The sequence below is a fragment of the Meleagris gallopavo genome, chromosome 2 (assembly GCF_905368555.1).
Source record: "Meleagris gallopavo chromosome 2, MGAL_WU_HG_1.1, whole genome shotgun sequence".
Lineage (NCBI taxonomy): Eukaryota > Metazoa > Chordata > Aves > Galliformes > Phasianidae > Meleagris > Meleagris gallopavo.
Window position 1 is genome coordinate 75,508,562 of NC_139405.1, and position 22,151 is coordinate 75,530,712.

Consider the following 22,151-nt stretch of genomic DNA (forward strand, 5'->3'; position numbering starts at 1 on the left):
GGACTTTCTCAATCATTTCCCTCTCCTTCTTGAACTGAGGTGACCAGAACTGGACACAACATTCCAGATGTGGTCTCACCAGGGCAGAGTAGAAGGGGAGGAAAACCTCTCTGGATCTACTAACCATATATCTCTTCTGATACACCCCAGGATGCCATTGGCCTTCTTGGCCACAAGGGCACAATGCTGGCTCATGAACATTGCAGGGGGTTGGACCAGATAACCCTTAAGGGTCTCTTCCAACTCAGATGATTCTATGAATACCCAACAGAGACATTTCTCAGCACACAGATGATGGCAGAAGTGGCTGTCTCAGCCCTTTATGTGCTCAGAGCATTCCAAACTAAGAAACTGCCTCATACGCATGCCGAGTGACTTAGAGTTCCTCAATTTGGCCTCAGTCTTGCTTGGTGAAGCAGTCGGTAAGTATACTTGAAACTGCTGCATGAATACAGGAAAACTTATCTGCTTAGGGAAATGCAATGGAAATTACAAATTAAATGAATGGAAAACCAGCCAGCATTATTCCTAAGAAGAGCATGTACAGAAGGAGTTATACCAGTAGAGTAATAGTAGGACAATTACAACACTAACAACATCAGTACACTTCTCTAGCCTTGTTCTGTTTTAGGAAGGCTTGTCAGCATTCTCCTTACTAAGGAAATATTCGGAGTATTTCTGTACAGAGGAAAAAGATAACAGCAGAGGAATCATTCTTCTATTTTCTGTAACTGGTTTTAGGCCAAGGCAATTCAGGTAAACCGAAGGAGAATTTCTCCTCATTGCCCCAACATCACCACCAGCTATCTATCATAGAGAACACACATCATTAGTAATTACTATTTCTATCTTCATGGGGCAGAAGTGCTCTGCCAGGTCAACCCACCAACTAAAGCCTCAGCTAGGCAGAGTGTGCAGCCATGCTGCTGGCAGATTGGTGTTTAGACTGTGGGGTGCTGCTGGGCTTCATGATATACATACTGCAAAACAAACACACAAAGCAAGAACTTGCTTCCAAACAATGCTTTTATTTTTCAAATGCTAGCTTATTTTTCATTAAACAAACAAACAAACCAAAAGCATTAAAATACTACCCATTTAGTCCTCTAAGGACAGCATTTTGATTGTTAACACTTAAATTAAGGCACATAAAAGCTGAGGTTATACGCATTTTTAGGCCTAGTACCTCCTGTTCACATTTCCACTGTGCTGAACTGTGACACAGTTTACTTCAATTAGGAACAGGAAGGAGCTCAGCCCTTGCCACATAAGGCTGGAGCCGCAAGCCCTCCCTCAGTAAGGGAGCCTGGAGCTGGGAGGCTGCACACAGCAGGGCCGCCTCGAACAAGCCCTCAGCTGCCACTTCAGCCGCTCTGCCCCTGCTCTCCCCCCACACGACGGCCACAGAGCACACTTTGCCCTTACTTCAGGCTCAGACGCGCCCTGCGGCCACATCGGCGCTGCCGGACCTGCTCGGCGCTGCCGACACGAGTAACAGCAGCCCCGCAGCCGGCCCGCAGGGCCTGGAGCGCACAGCGCGTCTTCCTCTCCCTCCGCGTGCCCCCATCGCCTTTGGAGAACCCCCGCCCCTCCCCCAGGGACCCCGAACCCCACAGGCACCCTCCTATACACCCCACCGCCGCCGCCGAGGGGGGATTTAAATCAGAACCCGGAAGCCGGGCCGGGCGGCGCGGGGCACGCCGGGATTTGTAGTCGCGCCGCCCCCCGCAGGCAGCCCTCTGCCGACCAGCGAGGAGGGGGCGGGGAAACCACAATTCCCCTGAGCCTCCGCGGCCGCCGCCGCTTCAGGTGCGCAGGCGCGGTGCTGGGGGCTGGTTTTTGAATCCGCGGCGTTGTTATTGACGCCATATTGCTGGTGTGGGAGTCACAGAGGGGAGCGCCGCCGCCGCCGCCGCTCGGGCCCCGCCGCCATCGCTCGTCATCGGCGGCCGCGAGCCGGGTAACCGGCCCTAGCTCCGCGCCCCTCGGCCCAACGCCCGCCCCGCGACCTTCTGCGGGCGGAATCGGCCCCGCCGGAACGCGGGGTACGGCAGGACGGGCGGCGAGAGGGGATCCGGCCGGCCGAGCCGCCGGGGGCCGGGGCCGCTCCCTTGAGAGAGGCCGATAGGGAGGCGACGGAGGCCCTGACGCAGCGGCCCCCTCCTTCCCCTGCCTCCCTCTCTCCCGCCCCAGACAGCGAGGAAAGCGCCTCCGGGCAGGGCCGCTCGCCTCCGTCTCCCCGTCCCCTCTCTCCGAGCCCCGCTCCCCGGCCCGGCCGCCGCCCGGCGCCATGGCGTGCGGCGCCACTTTGAAAAGGACTCTGGATTTCGACCCGCTGCTCAGCCCGGCGTCCCCGAAGCGGAGGCGATGTGCGCCATTGTCAGCCCCGGCCTCGGCCGCCGCCTCCTCCTCCTCCTTCGCCTCCCCGCAGAAATACCTGCGCATGGAGCCCTCGCCCTTCGGAGAGGTGTCCTCCCGGCTCACCACAGGTGATTGGGGGGAAACCCGGGGGGCTGCGGGCAGGGCGTGGGTGAGGGGGGGAAGGGGGGTCCCGCGGCCCCCCCCCTCCCGGCCGTTTTACGTCGGCTCGGCGGTTGGCGGCGGCGGGGGCCGGGGCCGGCCCCGCTCGGCTTGGCAGCGTCGCGGCAGAGACACAATGGAAATGGCCGTTTGCGGCAGGAGAGGGGGAGGAGGGACGGGGAGGAAGGGGGGCGGGTAGCGCCGCTGCGGGCGGCCGGCCCTGGGAGAGAGGGGTCGGGGCGGGGGGGCTGCGGAGAGGGACCGAGCGAGGGGAGGGGGCGCGGGGGGAGCTGGGGCGGTGAGGTCGGGCGGCGGGCACGTAGGGGTTCCTTCTTTTATTTTTTTCTCGTTTTTCCTTTTTTTTTTTTTTCTCCTCTTCCCATCCCCCTCCCCCCCCGGTGCCGGGAGAGCCGCAGGGCCGAGCCCGGTTGCGGAAATGCCCGGCGGGGCGGGGACCCGCTGGAGCCCCCCTGCTCTCGGGGGTGGGAACGACGGACCCGGGGGGCCGCCGCCCCTCGCCCAGACGTTGTGGGGGGGCGGTTGGGGGGTAGAAGGGAGGGGAGCGGGGAGGGCGGCCCGTCATCAATCACCCGCAAAACGCCGCCGGGAAAGGCCCGAGCGGATAAAACAAAGGGGCGATCCCGTGTGCGGGCCTTTAATGCGCGTCGCCGCCCCGAACGTGACCCATTCTGCGGCATCCTTCAAGTTTCGGGCGGAAAAAAGCGAGCGATGAAAGCGGTTGTGTGCGAGCGTGAGCTGCCTCTAGGGCAGATAAAATGAGAGCGAGCCGTCTCGCCTCGGAGACGTTGGGCGAGAAGGGTGCCCGTGCTCTTAACGTGCGAGGAGAGGTGGTTCAGCCGGTGGCACTGAGCGCCGCGGGTCGGCTCAGCTCGTGGTACCGTTGGGCACGAAGAGAAGAAAGGAACGAATGTTGGCTGGGCGTGCAGGATTGCAGGGGAGTTGGACTAGATGGCCCTCGGAGGTCCCTTCTAACTGTAAGGATTCTGTGATTGTATGACTGATTGTCCTTTCCTACGATTACTCCAGTGGGCAGCTTCCAGTAACGCACTCACTTTGTGCTTGCAGCCAGTAGTGGTGGCAGCGATGAGGTATTAGATCTGTGTCCTTTGTGTGCAGGAAGGAGCCCTCTGTAATTGTCGCAGCTCAGCTTTTTGCACTGCTGCCTTCCACGCAGAAGTTTGCCCCAGAAAACCGCTGGTGTTGACCAAGCAGATGACCATTGTGCTTTCAGGCTGCCATCCACATAGGGGGAATTCCTTTTTTCAGTATTCCTACTTCATGAATCTACAGTATGCAGTAGGACACTTTTTTTTTTAAAATAGATTTTATTCAGATATTAAAAAAAAAAAAAAAAGGAAAAGCTCTGAAGGAGGGGAGTGCATGGAGGGCATACAAAGTACTCGCACTTGGCATGGATGCCTTGCTATTTTTTTGAACCTCTAGGAAAAGATCTCGAATGAGTCAGCGGTCTGCGATGAGCGCTGTGCACTCCCCAGTACAGTAAGGCTTTATATACATACTGAGATAGGTCTTCAAAACCGGAATTCATTTGATTCTTTCTAGAAGATGTGTGGCTTCATTGCAGTGATTTATTTTGGTTTGTTCCTCTGGGAATTAAAGAGCTGAGATTATGAATATTTAATAGAAATATCATCTGGCAAGTGCATGTGTATTGCTGGAAGGAGATGAATCAATACAATTTTTTGCAGAGATGATTACTGTGGCAGTATTTGAGGTTATACCTGAATTCCTGTCGTACTGTTAGTGATTGTGGCCCTTAAGAAAAGAGATGTCACTGAAGTTGAGCGAATCCAGGCCTCATCTCTTGATAAAATCAGAGGTGGGGGCTTTAATCCTTGTGGGAAGGTGGTTCTGTACCGGTGTGGGTGTTTTGTGTGAGCTGTTGTACAATAAAAGGAAAAGTGATTCAAAATGTCTGTGAGCACACTGAGTGCTCCTGAGTAAGGCTCGGTGTGTCTGCAAGTTGTGCACATTTACATGGCCCTTGTGTAAAAGCTCCCTCTGTTTTCTGTTCCAAGCAAAAGAAATTACACAGCGAGAGTGCAAATGTCAGTGTGAAGGAGCTTGCTTACTTTTTCCTTTCAGTTGAATTTAGGGGGATTGTGGCATGTTGAAATGAAATGAAATATACCCAGTGGACAAAATAGAGCTTTTAAAGGGGCCATTTGAAACATTCTGTGGGATTTGCCCCATCTAATTTAGTAAATGCATATCTGACCTAATAATTTGTGGGATTCTGGATAGTTGTGCGGAAGAAATGGGTGGCTTATTCTACAGCTCTGACTGGGAACGAGGCAAAGGACACTTGAAAAGCATTCACTGCTCTCCACTGACCATAAAAAGGTGGTGACACGCTGGAACAGGTTGCCCAAGGAGGTTGTGGATGCCCCATCCCTCGAGGCATTCAAGGCAAGGCTGGATGTGGCTCTGGGCAGCCTGGTCTGGTGGTTGGCAACTCTGCACATAGCAGGGATGTGAAATTAGATGATCATTGTGGTCCTTTTCAACCCAGGCCGTTCTGTGATTCCTTATGCGGATGTGTACATTTGGGTTGGATAAATCTTGCTCTCTCTGAGGAGAATTCCAGTGAGATTTTACAAGTCTTCACAGCTGAGTCACTGTTTGGTTCTTTTTTTTCCTGTATTGAGAAATGCATAACAATGGCCAGCGTTCACTCCAGTTAGGGTTTTCTCAGGCTCTTCCTGTAATGCTCACAATTCCAGTACTTAAGAAGTATCTGAATTAGATTTAATGAAATTACTTTGATACGAAACCTAATGCCGATACTTTAACTTCATGCAAAAGGTTTTTTTTCTACCTGGTGCTGTTTAACTTCACCCAGTAGGGAATATATCAGCACCAGAACTTAGCACATGGTTAATCATTTCAAACACGGGTTATCTGGAAGCAGAATCTGAACTGCTGGAGGGAGGTGCAGAGAGCGAAGAACACAGTGTGGCAGTCAGATGAGAAAACAGCTGTCTCTACAGAGTGGTCATAGACAAATAAACGACACGTCTGTTTGAGAGGCAAGGCTTACTCAAGATGAAACTTATATCTCACAAGAGTGCTTTAATATTCTGTGTTTATTTGAACAGCTGTTAGGTCACTTCCAGTTTCTCAATGAATTTGGCAGCCAAACTGTAATTGTGGCCTCACCGTCTATATTTTCTGTGGAGTTGACCTTCCAATTACTTGAGCATACTCTGTGAGTGCATTTGGTAATTCTGGATACTGTTGTTTGCATCTGGAATTATCTGCTTAAAAGCACATTCACGTGGGCTACAGCTGCCTAATGTAAGATGGCTCTGGCTCTGAGAAGTTTCCTACTGCTGGGATGGTACCTGAGAGTTCTGCTTGGTTGTCAGTTCTTGCTTGCAGTGAGGCTGATCTGTGTGTTCCGATAGCTCTGTTGGTTAGAGCCCTACAGCTGATGATGGCTGGAATGGCAGAGATGGGAAGGTAGTTAGAAACATCTGCAAGTCACCAGGCACATGCTGTGCTATGGCTGAAGTATGGCCCGGCGGTTGGACTGTGTGAGAAGGGGCTGGAGAGCTGCATGGCTGGGTCATGTGCTATGTGTGTTCCCTTTCCTCAGCACCTCAGGGCGCTGTCTTGTTTTTAAGCTGGTACGTACATTTTTGAGTCTGGAAGGAAGAAGTGGCAGTATTTCTTGTATTCTCTGCTGGATGAATTTTGCATTCTCTGCTGGGGAACCATTACTCACAGTTTTACCTTGATGAAAGGTCACGTTTTGGGCAAGAGAATGTGGAATGCATTGCACTCAAGTAGTTTGCTTAATTCAAGGGCACGTTAGTGCTAGGAAGCCCACGTGTCTGAATGCTTGAGGCTGAGGTCCCAGCAGGAGGTCCAGTCAAAAAAACCAACTGGCAGAGGTCGAGGGGGGGTGGTGTTGGCAGGATCCTTGGCTGTGGCACAGTAACTGAGAAAACAGACGCGATGGGTAGCTTTCTTCCACACTGCTATTTCAGAATCAGAGGATAAACTGCAACTAGAACTTAGCAGAATCCAAAAGAATGTTGCATTTAAAAATAGTTTGTGAAATCCCTTAAAAATCCCCAAGCAAATTGTGCAGTTCTTCTCTCCATCAGAAATATTGGTGTACTCAGTGGTGTCGTAAACCAGAAATGGGAGTGGGTGGGGTTATGGAGAACAGCTTCACCTCGGGTCACTGGTTGGGATCCAAGCAGGGATAATGTCGGAAATCAGACGGTGTATGGAAACTATTGAATTGATGTGCTCTTTGGTAATGGGCACAGTTGGTATTTGCTGCTTCACTGGCGGTCTGATGGCAAATGGCTGTAGTCAGAGATGGCAAACAGAGTCGGTTGTGAGACGCCGTCTTCCGAGAGATGAAAAAATAGAAAACAGTTTAATTTCTTTAATATATGCCTTTTCCTTTTACTTTTCAGAGTAATCTGAAAAATTGGGTCTAATTACCAAAAATGTTGAAAGTTATGCAAGAAAATGACTTTGACCTTTCTGAGTAGGAAGAGCTGCAAGCCTTCCCCATAGGCTGTCCTCCTGTGACCTTTCGGTTGTCCTCTTGAGCAAACAGAGAGCCGCGTCTCTCCGCAAGCTCTGCTCGGGCTGCAGCCAAGGCCAGCTCTGCATTTCCAGTGCACAAACGCAGTGGGTTTGGAATGCGTTGGTAACACCGCATCTCCTTCTGCCTAATTTCTGGTTTGTTAACTTTTATTGGCATGCGTATTTATTGCTAAATTGCTTTGGCATGATGCCAGGCTTCTTATTGTGCTCCAGTATGGCAGAAATCATTAGGATTTTAAAAACAAAACATTCCCACCCCTTAAAAAAAAAAAAATAGAACAAAAACCAGAGAAAGCGCATAATGACGGCGTCTGGATGCGATAATTTAATCTGTATGAGAAGTTTCTGTAAGAAAGATTCCTGTGGTGACTATAAATGTTAATGCCCTTGGTCTTCGATGTCATAAAATATCGCAGCAAATTTTTTGTTTCAGTGGCAAGTCTGATAGACGCACTGACTTTTTTTTGTGAGTGAAGAGAAAGATCTAATTGCTGTATCGAATACATTTTGCATCGCTTGATTTATTTTTCATCACTCAACCCCTTGATCGGGAGCGCTGGGATTTCCTGAAAGAACACATTTGCGGAACGAGCTAATGCATGTGTGAGCATCGGCATGTCGCGGGAGAAGCAGAACCTTCATCGGGCTGAGGCGTCAAGTAATTGAATCTCCTGAGGTAGCCAGTTCTGGGCTGCAGGATCCGTGACGAGCTGCTTCTGGAGCTGCAGGCACTGCTGCCAAGTGTCAGCGCCGTACCCTTCCTGCTTTCTGTCTTTGAGCCTGCTCCTCTGAGATGAGCGTGCTTTCCAAAAGCGTACGTTCTGTTGCTGAAGTCTAACGCAGCATGCCTAATTAAGAAACTTAACTGGAGTGATTGATGTCTGTGACCAAAGCAAGAAGAGGAATATCTGGACCGTTTTAATTTGTCTTGTGTCTCCGGAGTCCCTGTTTATGTAGATAAAAAAAAAAAAACAACCACCAAAAACAACAAATGGAGAATATTGTTAATCCATTGCTTTGCTGCTGTGCTGTCTTGTCTGGAGGAGACGCTAGCATCGTAATGTTGATTTTGTGTTTCTGGAGAGATCCAAATTTGGACTGTGGTAACATCTTCAACCAAATGTCGAGTAAGGGTGGGAAACCTGAACTGGAGCAGTGGAACAGATTGGCCTCAAAAGGAGCTGCAAGCCATTGAGATGCGTGCTGCTGGCATCAGGAGAGCACTCCATTGATTCACTTAGACAGAATCTCAGGCGTGGCTGAGGTTTGAATGCATATGTTGGATGGTGACATTGCAAACTGAAACCTGAACTGTAGCTTCCATTTCAGGCCAGGAAAAAGTGCTACTCTGATTTCAGCCTATTGAGTCACCTTCCTACTTGTTTTGCCAGTGTTTCCTTCAGTTAAACGGGAGAAGTCGGGAACTGATACGTGAAATTGCTGGTTTGAAAATCAAGCCAAAAAGAAAAATCCTTCAGGGGAAACAGTCGGCATCTTCGTGGTTGATAAGAGGTTATTAAAATGGAGAAAATAATTGCTTGCCTTGTTACCTTTTCAGATGGAACGACTGTTGCCCTTGTACGTAATTTCTAGGCAATTACAGGTCAGGCTGGAGTAATTAGATGACAGAATGATGAAAAAGAGTAATTTCTTGTCTCTTATCGTGAATTGAAGGAAGTAGGCATCACTCCCACTCCGTGGAAGTAAATATTTGGCTTTGTAATGCATTAGTGTGACATATCATATTCCAGTTGCCAAGCTTGAATTCTGGTTTGCCCCTTCAGGTTCCATTCTCTTAGTTGGTTGTGAAAGCAACGTTAAGTGTGTAATTCTGCTTCCCTCATCATCTCAGATTCAGAAGGAGGACTGGGGTGAATGCTGTCCTTTCTTGATTGTAGTGTTAAACGAACAAATATATTTAATGTCATGATCTTAGTATACAGCACTCCAGATGAAAAACCATCCATGCGTGTCATTGTGTTCAGATCTATTCAGCTGACTCCCCCTCGTGCTGACAGCACTTTTCTATTCTTTATTCTGGCCTGGAACCTGACCCTTTTAAATTGGGATGGAGAAGTGGACACGTGGCACATAGTCTGTGCCCAGCACCCATGGTCATTTCTGAATCACCTGAGAAGTCCTCATGCATTGCAGCGTGGTGGCAGTGTGGGTTTTTCTTGCTACTGCCCCAGATGGAGCAGGCCCAGTTCTCATGCTCAGCACCTCAGCCCGGTGTTTCCAGGCAGGCAGCTGTGTGCCTCCAGATGTATCTCCAGCCAATGGGAAGTGAAGTTAAAATGGAACAGAGGGGAGGCTGCAGAAAGGATTGGTTGTATGGAACACACACCTCTTACCATCATACATAAGATTGCTGCCTGAAGTACAGTGTCTGCTTGAACTTTGGCACCAGTAAAGGTGGCAGCGAGTCCAGTTTAAAATAGCTGACGAATTCTGATGTATGTGATTCATGTTCTCACTTCAGTTTCATAGTCTTAGAGAGACTTAGTTAATTTGGGTTTTCTTTAATGAGTACACCTCCAGATTCTAGATTTTTATGTATGAAGTAATTCATTAAATGAAATAACTGCCATTGTCAAAAAAGGCAGTTTGGGCCTCCTTATTTAAGGAACACAAAAGGAACATGTCCTGTGTCTGACACCAGATAAACGCCCGTTTTAATTCAGTCGTCAACTGCAGAGAGAACAGCTGGAGTTAATTGGAAGTGCAGGAAATTAAGAAACAACTTGAAAAGGCAAGAAGGCTTTCTGGGAGCAGAAGCATTAGTAAAAATAAGGTGAATAAATGTGAATAAATGTGCGTTGCCTGTATTCCTTCAGTGAATTTGGATGCAGTCCAGCTATTCTATGCTTTCCTGAGAATTATACAGTAAGTGCATCCCTTGATAGTTAAGTGAAATGTTTTTACAAAGAGTTGTCGTTCAAATCAGATCCAGATCAGTCTTAATCAGGTGTTGGTTCAGTGACATCAAATTAACATTCAGGCTTGCATTTAAAACAAATCACGAAGGCAAGTGGTAGATTTTATGTCACTGTATGTCAACTAAAACAGACCTACTCAGTGTTGGGTGCTGCCTGCTTAATTTCAGATATTCCAAGTCCAGTTACTCATGTGCAAAGTCATTGAATAGTTTAGTGCTGTGTTAAACAAGCGAGTTTCACTTGTTAATCTTCATTTTACGAGTGGAGGGCATTAGGAGGTGAATCACTGTCATTGGCACGGCCAGGTTGCGTGCTGCTGGCAGTGCAGTGCCGAGCACCCACCTCTGGGCCAGTTCTGTGTGCTCACCAATGCTGCTTCACATCTCCTGAATCAGTCTGTATGTAGGAATTCTGTTAGCCAGCACAGGCTAACTGCGTGCCCAAGCCTTCTGGCAGGACTTCAGGTTCCAGGCTTTTTTCTGTCTTCTTTTTCTTACCTGGTGGCTGTTTGTAGACAGTGTGCTGCTGTCATTTCTGCTCCCTACTGTGTTTGTTTAGTTGCAGAGCTTTCCCTGAAGGTACCTGTGCAAGCTGTCAAAGGAGCTTTTACTGGGAGGTGATGTTGCAGTAGATCTGTCCATAGCTTTTTTCTTACGATTTATGATTGTCAGAGCAATACCAGAAGATGGCAGATTAGAAGTAGATGAAGCTACTATAATGTTGATACGTTTGTGTATTCCTTGGTGCATGGAACTTTACTTTCTGTTCCAGTTGTACTGTTTGTTCCCGGAGTCAGTACATGGTTATTTTTTCCCCTTTTAATCTTGCTTGTGCTCCTTCTGCTCTGGTTGGGTTCTGTACATTCTCTCTGAGTATTTTCTGTGTAATTTGTAGACATGGTTAGGGCTGGAAGAAACCTGGCTGATGGCTGTTGGTTTAAAACTGTTGATTGGAGTCTGTTCAGATTTTTTCTTAACATTTTTAGAGGTTAATCTGGTATGAAAATATTTCTATGTATAGGTAATATTAAAGAGAGCTATAGAGAAGATTTAGCAAAGAAGAGAAGATTCCAAATTTGGCTGATATTTTTGCAGTTCATACAGAGTTTGTAAAGCAAAATGTGGCCAAGACCACATAGTTGCAGTGGAGGATCCATGCATGGTTATGTTCACCATGTAACATAAATACAGTGTGTATCCTTGCAGTCAAGTTTCTTAGAGCATAGATGGTGTTTCTTGAAGCTTTAGGATAGGTGTGACTTTATCAGCTAACTGGGTTCCCGCTCAGAGGTGAGCAGTGTCCCCGGAGCCAGAACAACACTTGATTCTGAGGAAGAGGTTTGTTTTGCTGCTGTAATGCTGTTGAGTTAAAATGTTGCAACACCACCTCCCAACATCTGATACCGCACCTATGTGACAAGTTCTACCTGGGGTTCTACTTCAGTTTGGAAGCCTGAGTCTTTAACCTGATTTGTGTATTTCTGTACCTCAGTGGAGTATAGTTTGTAGTTTGTCCTGCAACAGTGGGAATCCTCCAGTCTTCACCTTCCTCAATTTCCTTCATTTCCCTACTGGGCTCCTTATATTATCTGCAGTTGCTGCTTCTTTGAACCACGTTACCGTAAGGGACAGAACCGTACAGGCACTGTGGGCGTAGGATTGAAAAGGTACAAATTGCAGAAGGCTCTTGGTCCAGGAGCAACATCCAAACAAGCTCCTTGGAGAAAGTGCTGATACTTCTGTTGGTGGAATTGATTTCCTCGCCTGCAAATGGGAAGCCCCTAGATTGACTCGTGCAATTAAAAAGCAGCCACCACCACTGAACCTCTGAACCAGAAATTGACTAATGTCTGCTTCTGTTTGATCTGGCACAGGCTTCAGCCACTTACTGAAACAGCTTTTTGCCTAAGTTAACTTGCTTCATATGGGTGCTTACAAGGAAATGTTCAAATGTACCTCGAACATTTGGTTCACAAACGTAGAAGGTTTCATGGCGTTGCATTGAACAGAAACAGGAAGGAACTGAGTTGGAGCTTTTTGCAACCTGACACAATCACAGCCAGGTGTGTGTATGTGAGCCTTGAAAGGCCATCTCTGCCATAAGTCTAGGAGCTTGGTGTCCGGGAAGCAGACAGTTTAGGGAAATGTGGTTTTGTTTGATTTATAAATAGGTTTGAGCATTTAAAAGAATTGTTGTAGGAAGGGAGTCTTTGGAGTTCTCTCTGTTTGAAGGTCTCCTGGAGGAGTAGGGGGGAAGGCATTTTTTCCAAGGATGGCCATTTTGCAGCTCTGATGTTCCTGAGAGCTTTTTGTTGCGTGGAATTTCAGAGAGGAAAAGCCACAGGGTTGATAATTTTGTTGCAGGGCTTGCTGTTTTCCTTGGAATTTCTCATCTCAACAGAGCACCTGCTGTATTACCCAGTGCTGGGCAAATGCTGACTTGCCTATTGCTGTACTCTCTTAAAAGAGGCTATTGATCCATTCACAGGTTTATTTGGATAGATCGGAGGCTGTGAAGTGTTGTGGATGGCATTTGTTTTTGCCTGTTGGTTTCCACTTCTTGGAGGGCTTAAGCAGTAGCTGCTTTATGAATGTTTGGTCAGAATTGTTTCCTTCTCTACTTTGCTGCTTAACTTAATTTTTATCTGTGTGTATCATCCAGGTTTTGGTTCCTACTTTTCAAAATTAGACTGTTTAATGTTAGCAGTACCCCTGGCACTGGCACTTGACCTTAACAAATGTATTTTGCTCGTGTGTTTTCTTGTGAAAATGCTCTGGACTTAGCTTCTCAGTTTCATTTTTTGCTTTATGTCCTGGGTAAAATGTTACCATTCTTGGGGACTTACGAGTTTAGTTGTTAGCATCTCTTGATCGTCTACATTTGATGTTCTAGTGGAAATAAAGTTAAGTGAAATGCTGACATGTGATTTTAGGTTTAATTCCTTTACTGTTTTTCTTCTAGAACAAATTCTGTACAACATAAAACAGGAGTACAAACGCATGCAGAAGAGGAGACACTTAGAAAATAGTTTCCAGCAGACAGATCCTTGTTGTTCTACTGATGCACAGCCACATGCATTTCTTCTTACTGGACCAGCTTTGCCAGGTAACCAGAGCATTCTGTGTAATTTTGGTGTGTGTTCTCAGATTCTGAGGAAATAATTTTCCCTTGTTGCCACCTGTATTGTTGCACTTTCTCACCAGTTACGATTTCTTTTTTTTGGGGGAGAGGGGGGCAGTAATAGCATTAATCTGGAAGCTTACCAGGTTTTCTTCTTTCCCTGTCACTGATCTTGTAATAGGCTGTTACAAAGCAGCTGTCTTTGCAAGAATACGTTGTAGTTTTAATATAAAATAGAAGCTTGAGTTTGTAAATGGCAACTGTCATTTGTGCTACACTGTGTAACGCTCCTGGTTTTTGCTATAGATATCCTCTTTTTACAGATAAGATTCCCTTTAATTTGAAGTTTTCAAGTGGCACAGAAACTCTTCTCCAAATAATTTGTAAAATTCCTTTAATGTAAAAGGTGTGAGGAAAACTGATTATAATACTGGTTCTGAACTCCTTGCAAGGAGGATGTGGGTTATGCCCCAGTATTTTTGTCTTAGGTACTTCATCTGCAGCATCATCACCATTGAAAAAAGAACAGCCTCTGTTTACTCTCAGACAAGTTGGAATGATCTGTGAACGTTTGCTGAAAGAACGTGAAGAGAAAATCCGTGAAGAGTATGAAGAAATTTTGACCACAAAACTTGCAGGTATATTAATAGGTCAAAATAATGTGCTGGCATGAATTCAAAAGCTTTTTTTTTTCTTCTCATTTTTGTATTACACCATGTTTTTTTGTGTTTTTTTTTTTTTCCTGAGCTAGTCTGATTAAGGAATGAGATTGCATACAGGGCAGATAAAACTGTGTAGACTCTTTGATAGGATTTTCTGTTCTGCGCTGTCTTGGATAGAAACCGTGACTCCTGGGTATTACTAATCAATGGAAACAGAGGTTTTATTTCACATAGAACTTTCTCTCGCTGCCGTGTTGGAATTGATCATTTCCTCTTCATTTTTTTTTGCCAGAAAGACTTTCTATTTTACTTCTTTAAGAGCTCTTTGTGAAGGATTTTTTTTTTTCCTGCTTGGAAACTGACTTCCTTTTTCTGGAATTTGGCAAGAAGACACAGTACCTAAGACTTCCCTTTCTCTTCCCAGTACTTACATTACACTGCTGCCAGTGGTGTTGAGTAGCTGCTTCAGTGTCAGTAATTTAGCTGCATTTCTGTTCCCCTGTGTTGAATTCTTGCATTTTCTACCAATCAGCCTCGTGTCAGCTTAGCTTTTGATAAGGACCTTGTTAATGCCAGCTTTGTAAAAAGGACTTTTCTTCAGTTGTCAGTGTCCTCTACTTCTAAGTGCTTTGCTAACGTCTGAGGACCTAATTTTGATGTGTTCAGAGATAGCTGCCTTCACAATATGATGTGGTGTGTAGTGCCTGGTACGACTGTAATGAACGTTTCAGGACACTCTTTGGCAGTGAGCTTGCTTTTGAATACCTGTTGCCGTTGTGTCCCACCTGAAAACACATCAAATTAAAGTTAGCAAATCTCTAGATTCAGGAGCCAGCCCTTCTTGGGTGTTGCCCATGCGGAAGGTCACCAGGCTTGTGTCAGACTGCTGGGTTGCACACGACAGTGTTGTGTCTGCACCTGAGCCTGTGTTCATGTTCTGTGCTTTCTGATCTGCCACCCTGAAGTCAGTGGTTTTTTTTGTATATAACTAGCCCTATATACGAGTTTTCTTTTGACCTAATGTTTCATATCTAGATTTTTCTTTCTTAACCTGATTCAGACTGATTAATTGAAACTAGAGTCTTTTTTGTCTTCTAATTTATGGATGTTAGGAACGGAGTCCTTTCTTACATTCTTAAATGCATTTCAGTTAGCAGTGATAATAATAACTAATTGAAGACCAGATATGCTCATTGATATGTCTTAGACAGTCTTTGAATCCAACTTACAGTTCTTTACAGCAGGAACCTCTGGCACAATGTGTTCTTGTGTCAGTCTGAAAGGGAACTTCTGGGAAGGGGAACAGTGCCTTCTCTTAGGGCCTGAGGGCAGCATACAGTGAGATGAGATTACATTTATTTCCTTGTAGGGTGATCTCCAGAAGAACTAGTTATTGCATCCCACATATCGTACCAGTAGTGAATTCTTAGTATTACACAGGAGTTTAGAAGTAGACTGCTAGAAGAATTGAGCATAATTCCTTCCACAGAAGACCACTTGCATCTTTCTGCTGACAGAGTGGTCATATCCTTCTCTTAACTCTGTACAGTGAGTTCTTACAGACTGGGGAAATTAATGGAAATGTAACTGGAAGTGATGTAACAAATATTGACTAGCTTCTTTCAAGTGACTGAACGGAATGTTTGGATCTTGGATATTTTCTTCATTCCTTTCCTGAATCATGCTTTTCTTGGAGGTAGTTAGCCAGATACTGCCTTTTTTGTTTTCTTCTGCCATGTTCTTTGTGAGCAGAATTGCCTTTCATGTAGTGTGAGTGATGGAGTGATGAATGGAAAGCTGCAGTCTCTGTAATGCCCCGATTTCTCCTCCCGTCCCTGTTATTTGAAACCTCTGTGTTAGTGTAAACTTAGGTTTGCAAAATCCTTTGCAGATTTGAGAACCAGAGGGAAGACCGATGCAAGGGGCTAAGTGAAACTTCAGCTTGAAAGCAGTTCTAGAACCTGCTTGTGAAAAATAGCTGTATTACTGCAGTTCAAGTTATGTATTCATAGTAATAGTGCTTGTGTTCCTGGCATTTAGCCATCTTTTGACTTGAAATAGCTAAAACCTGTTGTAGGGGATTCCAGTGGTGCAAGTATCTTTACAGGTGTTCATTTTGGTTTTCATCAGTTTTAGTATAGATCCTTTTAGCTTTGGATTCCTTAACTTTCTTATGCTGAATACCACAAGAAGGGGTTTTTCAGTAAGTGTAGATTCTTAAAATTACCAAAACCAGATTTTTAACAGAGACGGTGCTACAAAGTGGCAGTGTGTGTGGACCTAAACCTGTAAAGAAGGAAGCTCGTAGGTTTATTTCTGGCCTTTAATATATTCTTTCAGGAAAAGTTCTAGTTGCTGTTGTTTTTGGAAATGGTTTTTGGGCATCAAATCCTTCAATCTGCTCTTTGTTCTATTTTCTTGTTTGGCTAAGATCCTCACGTGGCTGCTAAAAAGCCATCAGTCAGAAGTGCAGTGAGACAGAGGTTCTGCTTGTGGGCAGAGGGGAACTGGCCGCCACGGTGCTGGGCCCGCTCGCTCAAGGCTGAATGTGCTTAGATGGCCGGGCTTTGGGCTGCTGCTGCACTGCTTGCTGATTACTGATACGCTGTTTACTTCAAAGGTGAAGCTCCTCCCTGCAAGAGGATGGGGACTTTAATGGGGCAAACCTGTGGGACTAGGAACTACTACAAATCTAACTGCATTTTTGGTTGAAGATTGCCTTCTTTGACCTTGCCCTTTTCTCAGAACACCCCACTTTGCTGCACATGTATTTTCCCACAAGGGAGGAAGGGGAATGGAGAGGAGCGGCATCTGGTAGATATTACTCTCCTTGTTCAATTTCCTAGTTCTGAAAGGTGATATCCTGCTGATGAGTGCACTATTAATACTGAACAAAATATTGCGAATGTATGGATGTGTGCATAGAAATGATAGTATTTCTGGGAAATAATGCTTAGTTCAAAGCCAAATAAATACGTTTGATATCTCAGTTCTGTTTCAGGTCACTCAGTGGCTCTTCCCATGAAGTTCAGAGTCAGCTGCATCTATCTCCCCTGTTGTGGCTGCTTTTGTGACTAGAATTAGTCAAGTGTTAGCCACTTCACATCTCATGCTTTTAGTTTGTCTGTGCTTTTGATTTCCTGGTAGAAAGTATTTCTAACTCTGTAGCAAATCCTTTTCCCATACTTCTTTGTTTCCATTTCATTAAATTAATTTTCTTGCATCAGGTAGTAATAGGAGCAGTGAGAAGTTACACTTCCAATGCTAGCACTGACCACAATGCCATGTTTGTTTAACTACTTTGCCCCTGATAGGCATCTGTGAAATGGGCACATTGTTACTTTAAAACATTGTGATGCTTAGCAGGTACTAGGTATATTGAGATCTTTGTGTGCATGTGATGCACTTATGTGGGAGAGTATTACTGCTTTTCTATGGGAAATCCTTTTAATTAAGGGGACGTACTGCAGTGTTGTTCTTTGGGAGTGGAGGAGAATGGCAGCTGTGAGCTGTGTGAAGGCACTTGAAACTACTCCTAGTGGATGTGTGTTTAATTGCTATGATCTGTATGGTATGAAAAGTAGCCTTAAATATTTTTCAGCCTGAGTTAATCTTAATACTCATACTTGTAATGCTTCATGCTTGCAGAACAATACGACGCGTTTGTGAAGTTCACGCATGATCAAATCATGCGACGATATGGAGAACAGCCTGCCAGTTGTGAGTATCTATTTCTTCCGCTTCCTGCAGCAGCATTAGGTTACTGACCTTGCAAGTAGCTTAAATGGCCATTGTTTGATGCTAGGCTTCAGCTATAGGCCCCGAGGTAAAAATGCTTGACGTTGACAGTATGGAGAATCAAGGCTGAAAGGAAGACGTGTGATAAAATGCAGCTCTCGCTTAAAACACGGAGCTGTCTCCCATTACGTGCTGGTTTTTGAAACAATTTGAGTATTGCCGTAGCAGATTTGCATAGACCTGGCTCTTGTTAACAGCATTATTAATTCTTTTTTTTTTCTCTTTGCAGACGTTTCATGAATCACATTTTCTGCATATGTGGGCTGCCCTATCCACCCCGTTTTATTGTTGCAAGCTGTCCCAGTAATGACTTGCAGCAATGCCATATTTTTTCCCCCTGTGAACACAGGTTATTTCAAGCTTTTGTCAGTGGCAACCACTCTTATGCAGCAACTGGTTTTGGAGTGCTCCCTGATGTCAGTACCACCTGGATGTGGACCTTTGCTACCTGTAATAATACCAGTGGCCTCATTTGCTGTATCATTACAATTTGGCTTCTTATGTTAATAAGTTTGAAAAAGTAAAGGATTAAAGCTGATGTTCTAGAAGTTGCCCTTCACTGGTTGTGTAAATAAAAATGTAGAATGACACTTCTGACTGAAGTTAGTGTGGTTTTCATAACTGTGCACTACAACAAAGCTGTAATCACAGTTAAATTAGAATGTAATCCCAGGACAATTTTAAGCAAATAGCCCACAGTACTGCCTGTGAAATAGTGAAGGAGGGCATTTCTGTATTCCATGACTTTTTTGGGGGTTAAGAATGGGTTTATATGATTTCTCATTTTTGTAGTTTTTATTTATTCTCTCAGTCTTTAACAAATGTTTATTGCTGCAATTTTTCAGTGTATCATTGTTTTACTGCCCTTGTAGTACTGGAATTTAGTTGGAAGAATAAAACATTTACTTCTAATCTGTTTGTTTTTAATACGCAGGTGGAACTTTTGCCGTGTATGAATAAACTTAAATCTGAGTGTTTAAATGAAAACTTTATTTACCAGCAGCAGTGGGTGGGTCAGAATTTTTAGAGAAGGAAAAAAAGTGGATGAAAATGTTACGTAAGTCTTCAGAGGCTGCGAAATGTGTTAGGTTGGATGCGGTCTGTAGTTACGGAGGCATGTTTGTTATACAACTGACAGTGCTGCTTTAACTGACTGCCGCTGACTCAACAGCTGTGCTCATCTTCCTTCAGTTTTGAATGACACATCAAAGGAGATGTGATCATGAGATAGAGCGGCTGCTTGCACCACGAGCTGCAACTACCCAGGTGCTGGAAGAGCTGGAGGTGTGCAATCTCTGTGTGCTGGTCCAGGAGTTTGTTCTTAGATATGCTCAGCTGTTTCCAAACTGCTGTATCAGGGTGGCTGCTGTTGTCTGTGCAATTCTGAGTCACTGTAAATGACTGAAATGTTGTTGCCACATGGTGATTCCAGATCTCTGTGCTATGGGTACAAGTATTGCCCATCACATTACTTGGATTATCTGTTTCTGGGACTCAGGAGCTTTTTTAAGTAATCTCTTGGTTAAACTGTTCTCTGCATTAACTTACTGTCAGCCTCCGCTTAAGCAGAAGTCTGTATGCCTCCACTTCGAATTAATGGGGAGAAGTTTTAGTCAAAATGTAATTGCAACTTCAGCTGGAAGATCTACACAGTCATAGGGATCCAGAAAAGCCCTGTGAGTTCTGCGTCTTCATGAATTTTATTTCCTTTAGTAGTGACATAGGTGCAGAACTACACACAAAGCCACAGTATCTATTTTCTGCATGCTTTCCCAAAGCCTATTTGACTTTATCTAACTTCTAGAAAGAATATTTTCTTTTTAACTGTATTTCAGAACGGTTGAGATAAGAATTCTGTTACTTTTGGGTCTTCCATTGCTGAATGTAATGACAAAACTGTCGGGGGCTGTCACTTCTGTTTTCTGCCTTGGGGTTCTCAGCCCCTTCCTTGCTCCTTCTCAGGTTTCCAGGTGTTCACCTTGTCCAGGCAAGGAAAGCCATGGCTCCCAGATGGACCACTGCACAATTCCAGCAGCCTCATGCATCTCCTTTATCACCTGTGTTCCAAAGGTCCTTGTTCTGACTTGATAGAAAACAGTACGTGCCTGAGAATTGGCAGTAGAATTAAAATAACAGCTGTTGTGATTGTGTCTCAGCTTATCTTAACTTTCAGGATATTAAGAGCCATTAGAAACAAGAAGTGATGTCATGCTAGCACCCAGTTATTCCTGTGCTGCCCCACATTCATGCATAGTAAACAGCCTGCTGGCAGAAGAATGCCACACGGGTGCCTGTGCATCATAGCTGTGGTATGCTTCATCTGCGCCTGCTTGGAAAATAAGGTCGCATTCTCATTCTTTGAAGTCTTTTTTCACCTGCTGCTTGGATGGGCTCCTTTCTTTAAGCTCAGTGATTGATAGCTGATGCGATGACTGTCACACAACAGGCTTGGAATAGGTAGCATGCTCATTGGGGGGAAAATGGTTGGCTGCTTTTTTACTGTGGTTATGTGATGGAGTCTGGTGGTGCTTAAAGGACACATCTGCTTTGGAGGCTTTTCAGAGGTGTTGTGGAGGGCTTAGAGATACGTTAGAAAAGGGTAAGAGTCACTTTTTCTTCTTCCCTTACTTGTATGTATCTGCAGTCCAAAAGCAAATAGAGGGCAGTTCACTGCAGCTTTGCAGTGTTAAAGATCTTGGTTAACCTGTTTTTAAGATTAAAGTCTTTCCAGGCAGACTTTGGTTACTGTAAAGTGAGAAAGCAGCATGTGCATTCTGTGTGTTGATTTTTGTCTAGATAAGGAAGCACATAACCATAAAGATTCTTCAGCGTTTTTCAAGGCTGAAAAGGAAGGAGATGTGTGCAGTCCTGTGCTGGTGCTCGCAACCTGCTATGTAGTCTTACACAGCAGGACTGTTACCGCAGTGTGGGTAGGAGCTGTGCTGTGAAGGCTCGCTCTGGTCACGAGCTGGTCATTGGGAAGGATTTACCTGTGTGATTCCACAGCTGGTTTGTGCTCTCATTGTGGAGTACTGCTCATGACTTTGCAGAGAAGTAATTCTCAGATGAAATATGTGAGGATGAATGTTCGGCTTTAGCAGTGGTTTGTTCTGCTTTACTGTTGCAATAGGATCTTTCACTGTTTACCTTCTTAAGTGTCTTGTGTTTGAAATCAGCAAAGAGGTTATCAAGGAACAGCAAAAACCTTCAAATGTTACAGCAGAGAAAAACAGTAAATTATTTCAACAGTGAACGTTCAGGGTTAAGGTTTCTGCAGTATTGCTGAAAGCTGTGGGCATTGAATACAGTACGTGTCAGCTACGGTAAGCAAGGGTGAGTTTTGAGTATTTACAAGAAACAGTAGTAAAAATGTTGAGAGAAGACAGATGCATTCTACATGGGCACATCGCGTACTGTTTCAGATTGCTTCCCTTTATTACTAAATATTTGAGCTCTTTAGGTCTGAAAGTGAGCTGTTGGGGCTCAGTCTTGCATTTGGCTACATTAGGTGGCAGGTTGCAGGCAGTGTGAGGTGCACTTGGCTGCACGTCCTGCTGAGCAGTCAGATGTTGGGCTGTTCTGCTGCTCACTTCCATTTTTCAAGTGTACTTGCATGATATATAGGTCAGGTTGAGAACACAGAACGCTTATGTAGCATTCCACAACTACTGAAATTTCCTTTCTGCTTGGAAATCTCACAAGTACAAAGACCACAGAGCACGGCCGGTGCCCCCAGCTTGGGCTCTTGAGTCGATTTGGTGGGAGAGGGGGAATTTCAGTTGTACCATGAGATCCTGGAAGTTCTTGCTTTGAGTTTTTGTCGAGATGTTTCCCACGTTGCAGGGTTAGGATGGTAAAGGCTGATAACTCTTCTTGCTCAGCCTTGACACCATTCAGAACGTATGAACAGCAGGAAGCGTTACTTTTATCTTTGCAGTAGGAAAGACTCAAAAATACGTAGTTCCTGTTCTTTCTCAGGATACTTTAACATAACTTCTGTCCGCTCTTGGAAAATAGCTTAAGTAAGTTCTAGGTTTTTGTGATAGGACTGACTTACCCTGTTCTAGCACAGCTGTATTTTACTCATGTGATTCAAACTTCAGAGCTCTGTGCTATCGTTCCCAACTGCTGTATGAAGGCTGGAGTACAATGCAGCAGAGGGGGAAGCATCAGGATTCCAGTGAGAGCTGAATGTCTGCACCCAGTGCTCCAACCAAAGGAAAGCAGAGGCACTCAGCTGAGAGTCTGGAAGGTGTTCTTTGGTGAAATAGTCTTTTGCAAAAAGCTGAGTATTTACCATTTAGCTTAGCACAGTCTAAATGTTTTTCTAACAATGCAGCCCTTTGCTGGCTGATAAAGGCTGAGCTGAAGGCTCCTCCCATACGGCTGAACTGCTGCAGCCTGGGGACTATCTTGTTTATCGTGCATAGCAGACATTCACCCTGTTCTGGAGGGAAAAGCAGCTTTTCCTTGTTGGTTTGGAAGGGTTTTTCTATGATTG

At 45.1% G+C, this 22,151-nt stretch overlaps 1 protein-coding gene across 1 annotated transcript; it reads left to right on the forward strand.

Annotated features, from left to right (window-relative positions):
• Positions 1-1,832: 1,832 nt before the first annotated feature.
• On the forward strand, positions 1,833-18,562 carry AKIRIN2 (akirin 2). Its single transcript, XM_085217671.1, has 5 exons — positions 1,833-2,489; positions 13,032-13,175; positions 13,679-13,828; positions 17,501-17,572; positions 17,880-18,562. Exons 1-5 carry the CDS (start codon positions 2,291-2,293, stop codon positions 17,888-17,890), a joined length of 576 nt encoding a protein of 191 aa, XP_085073797.1. The 5' UTR covers positions 1,833-2,290; the 3' UTR covers positions 17,891-18,562.
• The last annotated feature ends 3,589 nt before the right edge of the window (positions 18,563-22,151 follow it).

Excerpts from the sequence above, each read along its gene's own strand:
- AKIRIN2 (XM_085217671.1), top strand. The coding sequence starts at position 2,291 with ATGGCGTGCGGCGCCACTTTGAAAAGGACTCTGGATTTCGACCCGCTG. Across the intron at positions 2,490-13,031 it reads GTCCTCCCGGCTCACCACAG|AACAAATTCTGTACAACATA; the intron begins GTGATTGGGGGG and ends TTTTTCTTCTAG. Across the intron at positions 13,829-17,500 it reads TTTGACCACAAAACTTGCAG|AACAATACGACGCGTTTGTG; the intron begins GTATATTAATAG and ends TCATGCTTGCAG.